Raw genomic sequence first — 17,818 nt, 5'->3', positions numbered from 1 at the left:
TCTCATGTTACATTTCCAATGTAGTCACCAGGATTCCATAGCACAGGCAGCAAATCATGGCGATTGAGATTGAAAGGTGCCTGGCTGAGATGAAGTAATTGGTGGAGAAGATGAAAATGGCAGTTTCCATTAGGGAGGCTGAAACTGCTGTAGATCATTGGAGATTCTGGTATTGACAGAGGAAAACATAGAATCCCTATAGTGCCAAAAGACACCATTCGACCCATTGCATCTGGACTGACCTTCTGAATAGCATCTCACCCAGATCCAACTCCTACCCTATTCCCGTAACTTCACACTTGTCATGGCTAATCCACCTAACCTGCACATCTTTGGATTATGGAAGGAAACCAGAGCACTCAGTGGAAATCCACGCGGACACAAGGAGAACATGCAAGCTCCACACGAACAGTTGACCAAGGCATTGAACTTGAGTCTCTAGTACTGTGCTAAACACTGAGCCACCTTGCCGTCCGTAATCAGACCTTTAGGCCAGATGCAAGCAAAGACTTCCCATGTGTATTCCCTTGATGCTACGAAGGAAGTGGTCGTATTGTCAGATATTCTATGTGCCAATGATTAGGAATCTGGATGCATTCAGGGGAAGATCAGAAACAGGCAATGATTAAGCAGTTGAAGTTGATTGTGGACATGCAAACATGCACCCAAGGGCCTCAATGCGAGTGAGAAGGCAATGTTTTCTGTGGAACATCTGTGTGGGAAAGCACATTGGGAAATACTGGTAAGAGATACAGATGTTCAAAGAAGTCCATGGAGAATAACAACCCAAGGTGTTGGAGGTAGTATATTGGCATGGACAGAGAATTGGCTGATTGTCAGGAAATAGTGAGTGAGGATCAGGAGTTCTTTTTCAGGTTGGCATTCTATAACCAGTGAGGTTCCACGGGGATCAGTTCTGGAATCCCAACTGTTCACAATATATGTTTATGGCTTGGAAAAAGGAAGTGAATGTACTGTAGCCAAATTTGTAGATGACATTGGTTAGGCTACTTTTGGAATATTGCACTCAGGTCTGGCCTCCCTGTTTTAGCAAGGAGGTTGTGAAACTTGAAAGGGTTCAAAAAAGATTTACAAGGATGTTGCCAGGGTTGGAACGTTTGAGCTAAAAAGAGAGGTTGAATAGGCTGGGACTATTTTCCCTAGAGCATTGAAGACTGAGGGGTGACCTTAAAGAAGTTTATAAAATCATGAGGGGCATAGATAGGGTAAATAGCCAAGGTCTTTGCCCCAAGGTGGAGGAGTCCAAAACTTGAGGGCGTAGGTTTAAGGTGAGAGGGGAAAGATTAAAAAGGAATCTAAGGTGCAGCTTTTTCATGCAATGGGTGGTGTGTGTGTAGAATGAGCAGTCAGAGGAAATGGTGGAGGCTGGTACAATTAACAATTAAAACATGTAAAAGGCATCTAGATGGGTTCATGAATAGAAAGGGTTCAGAAGGATACGGGCCAAATGCTGGCAAATGGGACTAGATTAATTTAGAATATCCAGTCAGCATGAATGAGTTGGACCGAAGTGTCTGTTTCCATGCTGTACAGTTCTATGCCTCTGACACAAAAATATGTGGAAGGCAAATTTCAAGAGGAATACAAACAGTTTGCAGAGAGATATTGATGGGTTAAGTAAGTGTCAAAAAGTTGGCACTTCTGGAAAATATTGAACATAATGTGGGAAATTGTGAAGTTGTTCATTTTGGAAGGGATAACAAAAGAACAAGGTATTACTTAAAAGGAGAAAAGCTATAGAAAGCTGCAATACAATGAGATTTGGGATACATGTGCATGAAACACAGGAAACTAGCACATGGGTGCAGGAGGTAATCAAGGAAGGCTAACGGAATGTTGGTCCTTATTTCTATGGAGTTCGAGTATAAGAATAGGGAAATCTTACTGCAACAGTTGTTTCAGCGGCGGGAGTTTGGGAGAAAGTGTGAGGGCAGCCTGGGAAGGTAAGCTTTTCGATTATAAAAGTCTTACCTCGCGTGACTGCGGCCTTTCAGTTGTTTCAGTGACGGGAGTCCAGGAGAAAGCGCGAGGGCAGCCTGGGAAGGTAAGCTTCCACCCAATAAATTTGGGAGTTAATTGTGGCAGTGACCACATCTGCAGCAAGTGTTGGCTGCTTGAGGAGCTCCGGCTCAAAATTGATGAGCTGGAATCCAAACTCCAAACACTGCGGCACATCCGGGAGGGGGAGAAATACCTGGATGCTGTGTTCCAGGCGGCAGTCACACCTGGTGGATTAACTAATGTTAATTCGATCGGCGGGCAGGGACAGCAGTGTGTGACTGTGAGTGAGGCAGGTACAGGGACCCTGCAGACAGGAACACAGGAGCCACAGCCCTTGATATTGTTCCACAGTTATGAGGCACTTGCTCCCTGTGTGGATGAGGAAGAGGGCTTCAGGATGGATGAGTCAACTGACCATGGCACCATGGTCCAAGAGGCCATTCAAGAGGGGGGAGCAAAAAGACAGATAGTAGTTGTAGGGGATTCCATCATCAGGGGGATAGACAGTATCCTTTGCAAGTAGAAGAGAGAATCCCGCATGGTGTGTTGCCTGCCCGGTGCCAGGGTGCAAGACATCTCTGACCGGCTTGAGAGGATACTAGAGAGGGAGGGGGAGGATCCAGTTGTTGTGGTCCATGCAGGAACCAACAACATAGGCTAGGAAAAAAGACCTGTTTTGGGATTATGAAAAGCTAGGAACAAAATTAAAAAATAAGTCTTCAAGGGTCATAATCTCTGGATTGCTGCCCGAGCCACATGCAAATTGGCATAAGGAGGTAAGGATCAGGGAAGTAAACATGTAGCTAAAAGAGTGGTATGGGAAAGAGGGTATCCTTTTCATGGGGCACTGGCATCAGTTCTGGGACAGGAGGGATCTATACCACTGGGGTGGACTCCACCTGAACAGAGCTGGGTCCAGTGTTCTAGCAAAAAGGGTAAATAGGGTGGTAAATAGGACTTTAAACTAGTAAGTAGGGGGGAAGGGAGAAGTGAGAGTAGAGGGAGAATAACAATTAATGTAAGGCAAAGCAGCAGGTTAGCAGGTGATGAGGAAGCTTCAACTCCATTGAAAATTAGGAAAAATGTTGAAGGGAAGGAGAACTCAAGAGCTGTTAGTAATGGAGGTAATAGGACCCAAAAATAAGGTGCGAAAACTGGCATAAGGGCACTTTATCTGAATACTCGGAGCATTCGAAACAAGGTGGATGAGTTGACGGCGCAAATCATGGCAAATGGGTATGATTTAGTGGCCATTACAGAGACATGGTTACAGGATGGTCATGACTGGGAGTTAAATATCCAGGGGTATCAAACTGTTCGGAAGGACAGACAGGAAGGTAAGGGAGGTGGTGTTGCTCTGATTTTTAAGAATGATATCAGGGCGGTAGTGAGAGATGATATAGGTTCTGCTGAGCAAAACGTTGAACCATTTGGGTGGAAATTAGGAATAACAGGGAGAAGAAGTCACTGATAGATGTGGTCTATAGTCCACCAAATAATGACATTGTGTTGGGGTGGGCAATAAACATAGAAATAGCTAATGCATGTAAAAATGGTACAGCAATTATCATGGGGAATTTTAAGCTACATATCAATTGGTCAAACCAAGTCGGTCATGGCAGCCTTGAGGAGGGGTTCATAGAATGCATCCGCGATAATTTCCTTGAAAAATATGTAATGGAACCTACGAGGGAGCAAGCTATCCTAGATCTAGTCCTGTGTAATGAGACAGGAATAATTAATGATCTCACAGTTAGGGATCCTCTCGGAAGGAGCGATCACAGTATGGTCGAATTTAAAATACAGATGGAGCGTGAGAAGGTTAAATTCAGTACCAGTGTCCTGTGCTTAAACAAAGGAGACTATGAAGGAATGAGGGAGGAGTTAGCAAGGTAGAATGGGAGCAAAAACTTTATGGTGGGTCAATTGAGGAACAGTGGAGGACTTTCAAAACGATTTTTCACAGTGCTCAGCAGAAATATATTCCAGTGATAAGGAAGAACTGTAGGAAAAGAGAGAGCCAGCCATGGATGTCTAAGGAAATAAAGGAATGTATCAGATTGAAAAAAAACACGTAAAAAAAAGCAAAGAGTAGTGGGAAACTAGTAGACTGGGAAATCTTTAAAGGCCAACAGAAAGCCACAAAAAAAGTTATAAGGAAAAGTAAGATAGATTATGAGAGTAAACTAGCTCAGAATATAAAAACAGGCAGCAAAAGTTTCTATAACTATGTAAATCGTAAAAGAGTGGCGAAGGTAAACATTGGTCCTTTAGAGGATGAGAGGGCCAATTTAATAACTGGGAATGAGGAAATAGCTGAGACATTAAACAGTTATTTTGTGTCGGTCTTCACAGTGGAAGACACAAATAACATGCCGAAAACTAATGGCAAGAAGGTTATAGCGGGGGAGGACCGAGAAACTATCATTATCGTTAAGGAGGCAGTGCAAGGCAAGCTAATGGGGCTAAAGGTAGAAATAGCAAATGCGCTAGTAATTATTTACCAAAATTCACTGGACTCTGGGGTGGTTCCCGCAGATTGGAAAACAGCCAATGTGACGCCACTGTTTAAAGAAGGAAGTAGACAAAAAGCAGGTAACTATAGGCCAGTTAGCTTAACTTCGATAGTGAGGAAAATACTTGAATCTATCATTAAGGAAGAAATAGCAAGACATCTGGATATAAATTGTCCCATTGGTAACACCCAGCATGGGTTCATGAAGGGTAGATCATGTTAACTAATTTGGTGGAATTCTTTGAGGACATTACTTGCATGGTGGACAATGGGAAACCTGTGGATGTGGTGTATCTGGATTTCCAGAAGGCATTTGACAAGGTGCCACACCAAAGGCTGCTACACAAGATAAAGTTCCATGGTATTACAGGTAATGTATTGGCATGGATAGAGGATTGGTTGACCAGTAGAAAGCAAAGAGTAGGGGTAAATGGGTGTTTTCCTGGTTGGCGGTCAATGGCTAGTGGTGTGCCTCAGGGATCAGTGTTGGGACTGCAATTGTTTACAATTTACAGAGATGATTTGGAGTTGGGGACTAAGTGTGGTGTGTCAAAATTTGCAGATGACACTAAGGTGACTGGTGGAGCGAAGTGTGCAGAAGACACTGAAAGTCTGCAGAGGGATATAGATAGTCTAAGTGAGTGGGCAAAGATCTGGCAGATGGAGTACAATGTTGATAAGTGTGAGGTCATCCATTTTAGTAGGAATAACAGGAAAATAGACTATGTTTTAAATGGTAAAAAATTGCAGCACGCTGCTGTGCAGAGGGACTTGGGTGTCCTTGTGCATGAATCGCTAAAAGTGGGATTGCAGGTGCAGCAGGGAATTAAAAAGGCAAATGGAATTTTGTCTGCCATTGCTAGAGGGATGGAGTTTAAAAACAGGGAGGCTATGCTGCAGCTGTATAGAGTCCTGGTGAGGCCACACCTGGAGTACTGTGTGCAGTTTTGGTCTCCTTACTTGAGAAAAGATATACTAGCACTGGAGGGGGTGCAGAGGAGATTCACTCGGTTGATTCCAGATTTGAGAGGGTTGGATTATGAGGAGAGACTGAGTAGACCGGGATTATACTCATTGGAATTCAGAAGAATGAGGGGAGATCTTATAGAAACAATAAGATTATGAAGGGAATAGATATGGTGGAGGCAGGGAGGTTGTTTCCGCAACAGGTGAAACTCGGACTAGAGGGCATCGCCTCAAAATAAAGGGAAGCAGATGTAGGACTGAGGTCAGGAGGAACTTCTTCACCCAAAGGGTTGTGAATCTGTGGAATTCCCTGCCGAGTGAAGTGGTTGAAGCTACCTCGCTGAATGTTGTTAAGGCAAGGCTAGATAAATTTTTGAACAGTAAAGGAATTAAGGGTTTTGGTGAGTGGGTGGGTAAGTGGAGCTGAGTCTCAAAAAGATCAGCCATGATCTTATTAAATGGCAGGGCAGGCTCGAGGGGCCAGATGGCCTACTCCTGCTCCTCGTTCTTATGTTCTTATGTTCTTAACTGTACAAAGAACAAAGAAAATTACAGCACAGGAACAGGTCCTTCGGCCCTCCAAGCCTGCGCCGATCCAGATCCTCTATCTAAACCTGTTGCCTATTTTCCAAGGATCTGTATCCCTCTGCTCCCTACCCATTCATGTATCTGTCTACATACATATTAAATGACGCTATCATGCCCTCCTCTACCACCTCCCCTGGCAACGCGTTCCAGGCACCCACCACCCTCTGAGTAAAGAACTTACCAAGCATATCTCCCTTAAACTTTTCCCCTCTCACCTTGAAATCGTGACCCCTAGTAATTGAGTCCCCCACTCTGGGGAAAAGCTTCTTGCTATCCACCCTGTCAATACCTCTCATGATTTTGTAGACCTCAGTCAGGTCCCTCCTCAACCTTGTTCTTTCTAATGTAAATAATCCTAATCTACTCAACATCTCATCATAGCTAGCGCCCTCCATACCAGGCAACATCCTGGTGAACTTCCTCTGCACCCTCTCCAAAGCATCCACATCCTTTTGGTAATGTGGCGACCAGAACTTTATGCAGTATTTCAAATGTGGTTGAACCAAAGTCCTATACAACTGTAACATGACCTGCCAACTCTTGTACTCAATACTCCGTCCGATGAATGAAAGCATGCCGTATGCCTTCTTGACCACTCTATCGACCTGCGTTGCCACCTTCAGGGTACAATGGACCTGAACAACCAGATCTCTCTGTGCATCAATTTTCCCCAGGGCTTTTCCATTTACTGTATAGTTCGCTCTTGAATTGGATCTTCCAAAATGCATCACCTTGCATTTGCCTGGATTGAACTCCATCTGCCATTTCTCCGCCTAACTCTCCAATCTATCTATATTCTGCTGCATTCGCCAACAGTCCCCTTCACTATCTGCTACTCCACCAATCTTAGTGTCATCTGCAAACTTGCTAATCAGACCATCTACACCTTCCTCCAGATCATTTACATATATCACAAACAACAGTGGTCCCAACACGGATCCCTGTGGAACACCACTGGTCACAGTTCTCCATTTTGAGAAACTCCCTTCCAGAACAACTCTCTGTCTCCTGTTGCCCAGCCAGTTCTCTATCCATCTAGCTAGTACACCCTGGACCGCATGCCACTTCACTTTCTCCATCAGCCTACCATGGGGAACCTTAACAAACACCTTACTGAAGTCCATGTATATTACATCCACAGCCCTTCCCTCATCTATCAACTTTGTCACTTCCTCAAAGAATTCTATCAAGTTGGTAAGACATGACCTTCCTTGCACAAAACCATGCTGCCTATCACTAATAAGCCCATTTTCTTCCAAATGTAAATAGATCCTATCCTTCAGTATCTTCTCCAGCAGCTTCCCCACCACTGACGTCAGGCTCACCGGTCCATAATTACCTGCATTATCCTTGCTACCCTTCTTAAACAAGGGGACAACATTAGCAATTCTCCAGTCCTCCGGGACCTCACCCATGTTCAAGGATGCTACAAAGATATCTGTTAAGACCCCAGTTATTTCCTCTCTCCCTTACCTCAGTAACCTGGGATGGATCCCATCCGGACCTGGGGACTTATCCACCCTAATGCCTTTTAGAATATCCAACACCTTCTCCCTCCTTATGCCAACTTGACCTGGAGTAATCAAACATCTATCCCTAACCTCAACATCTGTCATGTCCCTCTCCTTAGTGAATACCGACGTAAATACTCATAAAGATTCTCACTCATTTTCTCTGACTCCTGTCATAACTTCCCTCCTTTGTCCTTGAGTGGGCCAACCTTTTCTCTAGTTACCCTCTTGCTCCTTATGTACGAATAAAAGGCACAAGGTGCAAGTAAGACCACATCTGGAGTACAGTGAGCAGTTTTGGTCCCCGTATTTGGGGAAAGATTTTATTTCATTAGAGGCGGTTCAGAGAATATTCACTAGGGTGATCCCAGAATGAGATAAGAGATTGCCTTCTGAGTAAACAGGTTGGGACAATACTTATTGAAATTTAGAAGAATGAGGTGATTTTATTGAAACAAAGAGGAGTCTTAAGGGGCTTGATAGGGCAAATGTTGAGAGGATGTTTCTCCTCATGGGAGAGTCTAGGACCAGAGGGCATCGGCTTAGAATTAAGGCGTGCCAATTTAAGAAGTGAGATGAGGAGGATTTTCTTCTCTCACTGGGTTTGGGAGTCTTTGGTACTCCCCACACACAGAGATAGGAGAGCAGAGTCTCTATGTATATTTATGACTGAAATGGTTAGATTCTTGATTAGTTGGGGAATCAAGGGTTATGGGAAAGGGCAGGAAAATGGGTGTGAGAAATGTCAGATCAGCCATGATCCTCCTGAATGGTGGGGTAGCAGCGAGGAGTCAAACAACCTACCCCTGTTCTTATTTCTTACGATCTTTTATGGATCTTTCAGACACTGACAAGAGTCTTTGAGATATTAGTGGCCTGTTACAGTTGCGACAGAGTTTTTATGCATACAAATAAGATGAAGAAGCATATCTCATTTCCATGTTGCTGGAGCTGGTGAAGTTGCTAGCTTGCATCCTTCCTCTAGGAAGAGACTCGGTATTGTACAGAACGACAGAGACTTGCCTAACAATGAGTATGAATTTGGCAAGGTAGAAGTGCTGTGTCCAATTGATGCAAGGGTGAAGCTATCAACTGCTACTTACCAAATTTTCCAAGAGTATCTTGCTGAAGAGTGTGAGCAATTTGATGTCTCTGCCCTCATCCATGTCTCTGCTTCGCAGGAATTGAGCTATCCTTTTTTGGCTGCATTGAGCTCGCCCTGTCTGTCCTCAATCACACTTTTCATAACATGGGGTTTCTGATTATTCATGAGCTGATCAGTCCTCCATTGCAGGTAAGTGGAGGACTTGGGGCCGAATGTACTAAGGAATATCCAGATATCCTTGGAAAGCAGGTATGTTACATAGACTGCAGATGGAGCACAGGAGAATTTGAGCTCCCTCCATGTGCTCAAGCCTATAGAGGACCCTAGAACTGTTCAAGTGGCAGGGAATGAGGCTGTTATTTTACCTGCCTGCACCATCACTGTTCACGAAAGTTCATGTCAGCCGAGTCCAAATGATCAATATCAGCCCTTTAAAACATCACGTGTAACAGAGTTGCCACTTGGTGTGCCTAAATCTGCCACTGTCATGAGCAGTGGTTAACTTGAGGAGTCCTGTCTAACCTTGTTTCAAAGATGGACATTGACGCAGAGTTGGAGGAAACCCAGAGGAGGCAGCTTGTTTCCACTCTCACCAAGTACAGGACAACTGTCAGTAAAGGTGATGATGACACTGGGTATTGTGACCTGGTGAGCCACCGGACTGTGACTAACAATGACCATCCAGTAAAAGATTCGTCACTGCAGGATCGAAACCCATTACTCGGAGGAAGTCCAGGAATTAACTACAGTGGTTTTTGGCATAAGGAGTCATCTAAGAGGTGCCAAGTCCACATGCTTCCCCCATTTTTTTCCATGAAGAAGGAAGATGGAAAGTTAAGAATCTGTGTCAATAGCGGACACTCAACATACACATTTATGATGCTTCTCCCCTGTCTAAAATTGAGGAGGCAGTGCCAGTTCTCAAAAATGCAATGTATTTCTCCTTCTTGATTTAGCCTACAGTTATAACCAGTAACCCATTGTTGAACAAGACATTGAAAAGACGGAATTCTAAATAGCTATCTGGAGAACTCTACATATACAGAAGAATGTAACTTGGGTTCTGTGATCCCTGTCATCTTTTTCAAATGAGTAGTTAGAATGTGGTATGCACAGGCTAGAAATTTGGAGGAAGAGGTTCAATTGAGGCATTTAGGGGAGATAAAATGGTATCCAGGGATACAGGAAATGGCAGGAGATTGGCACGAGGTAATAGCTCCAGTGTAGGCATGATGGACTGAATAGCCTCCTGCGCAATAACAATTCTGTGACCCACATGGTAATTTCACTATACACAGCGTATTTGGTTCTTGTTTATTCTCAATTTCCTTTCCTACTTGTGATGGCCTAGTACCAATGGAGTAAAGAATCCCTGTTTCATGTTGTTGGGCTGCAAATATGTTTAAAAATCGTATCACACAAGATCTTAGAATGGTCTTTTCCAGTGTATTGACCATTCAGCCCATTAGTATCAATGCTGTATCTTTATAAGGACAACTTGGCTTGTGCCATTTTTCCAGATTTTCCCCAAAGAGCTGAAAACCTTTTCTGTTCAATTGCTTATCCCAATTCTTTGGAAAACTGTTTTTCTATCCTCCCGACCATACTCTCCAATAATCAGTGCCAGATCCTTACAACTCTCCATATGGAGAATAAGCTTTCCTTCAATGCGCTATTGATTCTTTGGCTTTACAACCATTCTGCTGTTAAGTTTCACCTCCTCTACTCAGTCTAGACCCTAATAATTTTGAACAGCTCTATCAAATCTCCTCCACCTCTCCTCTTCACAGTGAAAAATAACCCCAGTTTTCCAATCAATCCACCTAACTGAAGTTCCTCACCCTTGGAGCCATTCTCAAAAATCTTTGCTGAACTCTCACTAAAGTCTTCACACCCTTCCTAAAAGCGGTGGTTCCAAAGTTGAACGCAATACTCTACTAAAGGGCAAATCAGTGTACTTTTCAAAGGTAATTGTAACAGCCTTGCTTTTATATCCTACATCTGTTTATGGAGGCTAGGATTCCAAACCTTTTTCAGTTATTTTTGCAATCTGCAACACACAAAGGGGTGTTCATAGAACATAGAACATAGAACAGTACAGCACAGTACAGGCCCTTTGGCCCACAATGTTGTGCCGACCTATTATCCTACTAAGATCAATCTACCTTGCATATCCTACGTTTTACTATCCTCCATGTGCCAAACCAAGAGTCACTTGAAAGTCTCTAAAGTATCTGACTCCACTACCACTGCTGGCAGCGCATTCCACAGGCCCAAAACTCTCTGTGTGAAGAACCTACCTCTGACATCTCCCCTATACCTTCCACCAATCACCTTAAAATTATGTCCCCTCATAATAGTCATTTCTGCCCTGGGAAAAAATCTCTGACTATCCACTCTATCTATACCTCATCATCTTGTACACCTCTATCAAGTCACCTCTCATCCTTCTTTGCTCCAATGAAAAAAGCCCTAGCTCCCTCAACCTTTCCTCATAAGACCTGCCCTCCAGTCCAGGCAGCATCCTGGTAAATCTCCTCTGCACCCTCTCTAAAGCTTCCATATCTTTCCTATAATAAGGTGACCAGAACTGAACACAGTATTCCAAGTGTGGTTTAAACAGAGTTTTATAGAGCTGCAGCATAACCTCACGGTTCTTAAGCTCAATTCCCCTGCCAATGAAGGCCAACACACCATACGCCTTCTTTACAACCCTATCAACTTGTGTAGCAACTTTGAGGGATCTATGGATGTGGACCCCAGGATCCCTCTGTTCCTCCACACTGCCGAGGATCCTGCCATTAACCCATATACCGTAAAGGTGCTCTCATCATACTTTCAACCATTAAATGCCATACTACACTTCTGCATGTTCAATTTCATCTGCCACATCTCCACCCATCCTAGCGACTGATTTCCTCTTGATGTCTAATTGTTACATTCCTCACAGGTTGGGGTCGGGGAAAGGCGTGGTTGGCGGTGATGGACTTCTATAGGCCACAGGGTGCCCAACAAGGTGGGTTCCCTCCTAAATTGGGGAAGCACACTCAGATTAGCAGAATGGTCTCCATGCAACAGGGAGATCAATCATACTGATAAAATGCCATGGGCAGCAGGAAGAGACCTTTCATTGGCCACATGGCCTATGGGCAAAATGTTATAGCAGCAGAAGCGAATGGGCATGCACCACCCCATCCACTCAACCATTTCTTTATTAGCCTTTTCCACTTTGAACACAGCCTTTTCATGCCTTCTCATGTCTCAGCACTTCACCTGCAGTTCCCAGAATCTAGTCTACTGCATTCGCTACTCACAATGCGGTCTCCTCTACATTAAGCGCAGACTGGGTTATTGCTTCACAGAACATCTACGTTCTGCTCACAAAAAAGACCCTGAGCTACCTGTTGCCTGTCACTTCAACACACCACCCTGTTCCCTGGCCAACATCTCTCTGGCTTGCTGCAGTGTTCCAGCAAAGCTCAGCGCAAGCTGGAAGAACTACACCTCATTTTCCGCTTGGGGACCCTGCAGCCCTCCGGACTTAATTTCGAGTTCAATAATTTTAGGGCCTGAACTTTCCCATTTCCTAGCCCCTACTCTCACACACCAGGCATTGCTATCACAGGGCCTGCCATTACATACCACCAGCTGTTAGTCACTAACAGTCCCCATTAATAACTATTCACTCTCCCAACCAGATCTTTATCAACTCCTTTGTCTGTCCAACTGTTCTTCTCTCTCTTTATGCGCTATCCTATCATTTATTCCCTACCTCAACCCCCTCCCTATTTTCTGCATATAAACTGACATTTTCCCAGCTACCATCAGTTCTGAGGAAGGGTCACTGGACCCGAAACATTAAGTTTGATTTTTTCTTCACAGATGCTGCCAGACCTGCTGAGCTTTTCCAGCAACTTCTGTTTTTATTCTTATGTCTGTTGCTGCAGAAACCTCTGCCTACTCCTCTAATTATGGAATCCCCGAGGTATAGTTTATGTCCTCTTATTAATGTCATATGGTAATTCAGCAATCAATCCACTAATTAGTGTCATTTCTGTCATTTGCAGGTGGGAAAGGTTTTATGTTTACAGTTGATGACATCAAGTCTGGTGTTGTTCATTACCATCATGATGACAGTGACTCCACAAATGACTTCATCGCATTTAGAATTTTTGATGGTAATCATAGCACCCGGCACAAATTTCCCATTCACATCCTTCCAAAAGATGACAGCCCTCCATTCCTCATCAACAATGTCATCCTGGAACTCTATGAGGACCAGGAAATCCAGATTGAGAAGGTGATGCTTCAAGCCTCAGATATGGACTCAAGCGACAATTACATTATCTTCAAAATCATCAAACCACCTCAGGCTGGACAAATTCTGAAAAGAACAGCTCCTGAACCCTCAGGTATTTTGTTTGAAATGGATGTTGATGATGCAGAATCAAATGTATTGCTGTTTTATTTTGTTATTGAAAATTAGTTCTTCTGCCAGACAACACATCTTTAGATCTCATTCTAACAGAGTAGCCCTGATATTTCTTGTTCTCTCATCAGTAGCTGTCACACTGTGTTCTTTCATTAGCCCATGTTACAACTGAATGGTTCACATATAAAAAGGTGAACTGGATTTTTACTCAATTTGATATTTTTTCCCAACCAACAGTTAACAAAGAATGATTAAGACTGCAAAGTTAGTTGTAATGGAGAGGTTGGTCGTTATAATAAGAATGAGGACATAACTACTAAACTTGCATTTCATTGGTTTGGTTGGATTAAACTTTTCTCCTGGGGGTGAGGAAATGTGATGGATCTTGTGGTGGAGATATGAAATGTCTCACAATATTAGGTCTTTGCATCTCATTACAACTTTTGAATTTGGTCATAAAGTACTTTTTTTTGGGCAGCTGTGTTCGATGGTGAATACACGCATGTGTGTTAATGGATGCAGTTGTGAACAGTGATGGGCTGGGGAGGTGGGGAAAAGATCAGGGCTTGGGTGGTTTAGGGTAAATCGGGCCATCTGTTCTTTCCCATCCCCACAAACTGCCACCCCCAACCCAAGCCCCATCCAATTCCGGTTTCAATGTTGAGCTTGTTTTGCGTGTATGCGGGAAATGCAGAATTACAAGTTTAGGGTAGGGGTGGTGGGACTAGGTAGAATGCTCTTCAGAGGGCTGGTATGGACTTGATGGGTGGAATAGCCTGCTTCCATATTGTAGGGATTCTATGATTCCATGCACAGTATGGACTTTGTGCATGGCACAATGATGTACAGAAACCATGTGCGCATGTTTCCAAGTGAGGAACATGTGAAGTTGTTCCAGAGTTCCAGTGTCAGCAAATACTGCTCTTTCGGACAACAGCTTCATCACTCTCCAACAAGCTATGCAGGGAGGGTACCAATGCCCATTTTTCACTGGATGTGTATTGCTTGTTACATTGAGGGGCACTGAGTGGTTTAACAACCGCTTGAAATCCTTTACCCCCTGCCCCTCACCTCTGCCTCACAAGAGTTGTTTAACCTACTGACACTAATGGCACTTTAGAAAACCAGGCATACAAGTACCTGCAAATCATCCAATTTGTTTATGAGACTCCTAACATTGAACTAAATACCATGCAACCTTGTCAAACTCCCTTGTACTTTAACTGGACTATAATGTCTATGCCTTCCTGACTCGTTTGCTATCACTTCTAATATTAGCCATTCATTTTCCCCTGCTGAACATTCTCTCTGGACCCTACTTCCCTGCCAAGGTGGTTTAAACCCTCCCCAACAGCACTAGCAAATTTCTGTGCAAGAATGCAGGTCTCATTCTGGTTCAGAGGAAACTATCCACCTTGTACAAGTCCTACTGCAGTCCTAATGTCCCAGAAGACGAAAGCCCTCCCTCCTGCACTATTTCTCTAGGCACACATTCATCTAGACTAACTTGCTGTTCCTATACTCACTCGTGGCACCGGAATCATAGAATCCCTACAATGTAGAAACAGGCCCTTCCGGCCCACACAAGTCCACACCAACCCACAGAGCATCCCACCCAAACCCATTCCCCAAACTCACCTAATCTACACATCCCTGAACACTATGGGCAATTTAGCATGGCCAATCTACCTAGCCTGCAAATCTTTGGATTGTGGGAGGAAACCGGAGCACTCAGAGGAAACCCACGCTGACACGGAGAGAACATGCAAACTCCACACAGACAGTCGCCCAAGGGTAGATTCGAACCCGGGTTCCTGGCACTGTGAGACAGCAGTGCTAACCACTGAACCACCATGCCAAGGATTAAGTAAGCCAAAGAAAAAGTAAGCCAAAGATTACTACCTTTTCAAGTCCTGTTCTTTAATTTACTTAGCTCCCTAAATTCTACTTTTAGAACCTCATTCTTTCTTCTACCTATGTCATGGGTACCAATATGCACCACAGTCTCTGTCTATTTGCCCTCCCCCTTCAGAATGCCCTGCAACCATTCAGTGAAAATTCAGTTTGTTTCCCTCCAGTTGAATCCCCTACCGCTATAGCCCTGCTGCTCTTTTTCATCCTCCCTTGTGCAGCAGACCCAACCATGGTGCCATGATATCTTCCCCTGCACAGTCATCTCCACCAACATCTCTCTCCAAAATAGTATATCTTTTAGAAAGGCAGATGGCTGCAGGGGACTCCTACCTTCCTCTACTCTGCTTGCTGGTCACCCATGTCCTTTCTGCCTGTCCAGTCTGCACCTGTGGTGTGACCATCTCACTGAATATACTACCCACAACTTGCTCAGCATCATGAAGCTCCACAATGAATTCACCTGTAGCTCCAGATCCAAAGTGCTGTTCTACGCCATTAATAAATCCATATAGATTCATAGCTTCATAGAGCTGTATGGCATGGTAACACACCCTTTGTTCCAACTTGTCCATGCTGACCAGATATCCTAAATTAATCTAGTTCGATTTGCCAGCATTTGGCCCACATCCCTCTAAAACCTTCCTATTCATGTATCTATCCAGATGCCTTTTATATGTTGTAATTGTACCAGCCTCGACCATTTCCTCTGGCAGTTCATTCCGTACACATACCACCCTGTGCATGAAGAAGCTGTCCCATAGGTCCCTTTTAAACCTTCCACCCTCACCTGAAACCTATGTCCTCTAGCTTTGGACTGTACTCGTGTGGGGAAAAGACCTTGGCTATTTACCCTATCCATGCCCTTTATGATTTTATAAACTTCTATAAGGTCACCCTCAAACTCCGACACTCCAGGGAAAATAGCCCCAGCCTTTTCAGCTTCTCCTCATGGCTCAAACCCTCCAATCCTGGCAACATCCTTGTAAATCTTTTCCGAGCCCTTTCAAGTTTCACAATATCCTTCTTATAGCAGCGACACCAGAAATTAATGTAGTATTCCAAAAGTTGCCTAACCAGTGTCGATTTTTATAGAGTTGGGAAGACTCCCTAGCCAAATGGTGGCTGGGAACTGTATGCAGATATCCCATCCCCATTCGAACAGATCCAGCTATTGTCTACAGTCTGTAATTCACACATGAAGGAAACTTGGACTCAGTACAGCCATTCAAACTGAACCCCCTTAGTTCCTCATCCCAGAGTACATGTTTAATCCCTGTTTAACATTCTTAATTGAATCAGCTTCCATTACCTGATCTAGATCTCAAAAGGCCTTTTGAGGGGGAATAAAACCACCCCAGCTCCACGGCTACACCAGTATAGTAACAGCAGTAGGAAGGGAGAAAGCAGCTCATGACGCAAAGGATCTAGACTAGTTACGCAAATGGAACAAATCCACCCCAGCTCCATGGTTTGCCAATCATTTTCTGAATACTCTATCTCTGCTGCACCTTGGGGAAAGCCTATTGGATTTAATCAAATCTCCCCTTAATATTAAAACTAAGAACTGTGGCTGCTGAAAATCAAAAACACAAACAGAGAATTCTGGAAAACTCAACAGACCTTGCAGCATCAACGCAGAGAAAGCAGATTTACTGTTTCAGATCCAGTGACCCTTCTTCAGAACTCTTCAGAACAACTTCTTTTACTCCTCTCACTTTCTTCAGCTCAGCGGTGTGGCCATGGGCCTGAGTTATGCCTATCCCTTTGTGCGGTACATGGAACATTTCTTGTTCCAATCTTACTTGGGCACCTACCTACAACTCTTTCTCTGGTACATTGATGACATTATCGGTACTGTTTCCCTCTTTTGTTCTGAACAGGTATTTCACTGTCAATTTCTACCCTGTTCTCACCTTAACCTGGTCTATCTCTGACTCACTTCCTTAACATCTGTGTTTACATTTCTGAGGGTAGGCTGGCCGCCACTATCCACTACAAATGCACTGACTCCCACAATTACCTGGTCTATAGATCCTTACACCCTACTTGATGTAGCAAGTCCATTCCATTCTCCCAATTTCCCCGGATCTGTTGTATCTGTTCTGATGATGTCAAGCTTCTACAAGGGGGGCCTCTGAAATGACCACTCTCTTCCTCGACCAACGATTCCCCACCACTGCAAGACAGGGTCCTCAGCCATGTCTGACTCATCTACCGCACTTCTGCTCTCACCCTTTCTCTTCCATCCCACAACACTGATAGCATCCACATTCAACATACTGTTAGCCACTATTTCCACCACCCCCAGTGAGATATCACCACCAGACACATACTCCCCTCCCCTCCCTTGTCAGCCTTCCACAGGGACAGTTCCCTCCAAGGATGCTTTGCTCCACTCCTCCTCTACTCCCAATGCCTCCCCACACCAACATGTCACTTTCCCTTGCAATCGCACAAGGTGTAATGCCTGCCCATTTACTTTCTTCCTCCTCACAACCCAAGGCCCCAAACACACCTTCCAGGTGAAGCAGCAATTTACCTGCCCTTCACTCAGTTTAGTCTACTGTATACACTGTTCACAATGTGGTCGCCTCTACTCTGCAAAGACAAACCACATGCTGGGTGTCCTATGTTGTGTCTGTAAAAATGACCCTGAGCTTGTTGTAGCTGACCAGTTTGTTGCACCACTATGCTCCCTGGCCAACATCATTTGAGAGTTGGGTGACAAGGTAGCTCAGTGGTTAGCACTGCTACTTCACGGTGCC

The 17,818-nt window shown here is 44.2% G+C and overlaps 1 protein-coding gene across 5 annotated transcripts in view; it reads left to right on the top strand.

Moving 5' to 3' along the window:
- The window catches only part of frem1a (Fras1 related extracellular matrix 1a), a 284,482-nt gene that overhangs the window by 75,306 nt on the left and 191,358 nt on the right, over positions 1-17,818 (top strand). For all 5 annotated transcript variants that reach the window (XM_048595363.1, XM_048595364.1, XM_048595362.1 and 2 more), the window contains exon 9: positions 12,775-13,119. In XM_048595363.1, the coding sequence (XP_048451320.1) occupies positions 12,775-13,119 (345 nt within the window). The remainder of the gene's footprint in view (positions 1-12,774; positions 13,120-17,818) is intronic.

Source organism: Rhincodon typus, chromosome 3 (assembly GCF_021869965.1).
Source record: "Rhincodon typus isolate 14 chromosome 3, sRhiTyp1.1, whole genome shotgun sequence".
In the NCBI taxonomy this organism is placed as follows: Eukaryota; Metazoa; Chordata; class Chondrichthyes; order Orectolobiformes; family Rhincodontidae; genus Rhincodon; species Rhincodon typus.
This window is presented reverse-complemented; position numbering and strand designations above follow the sequence as displayed.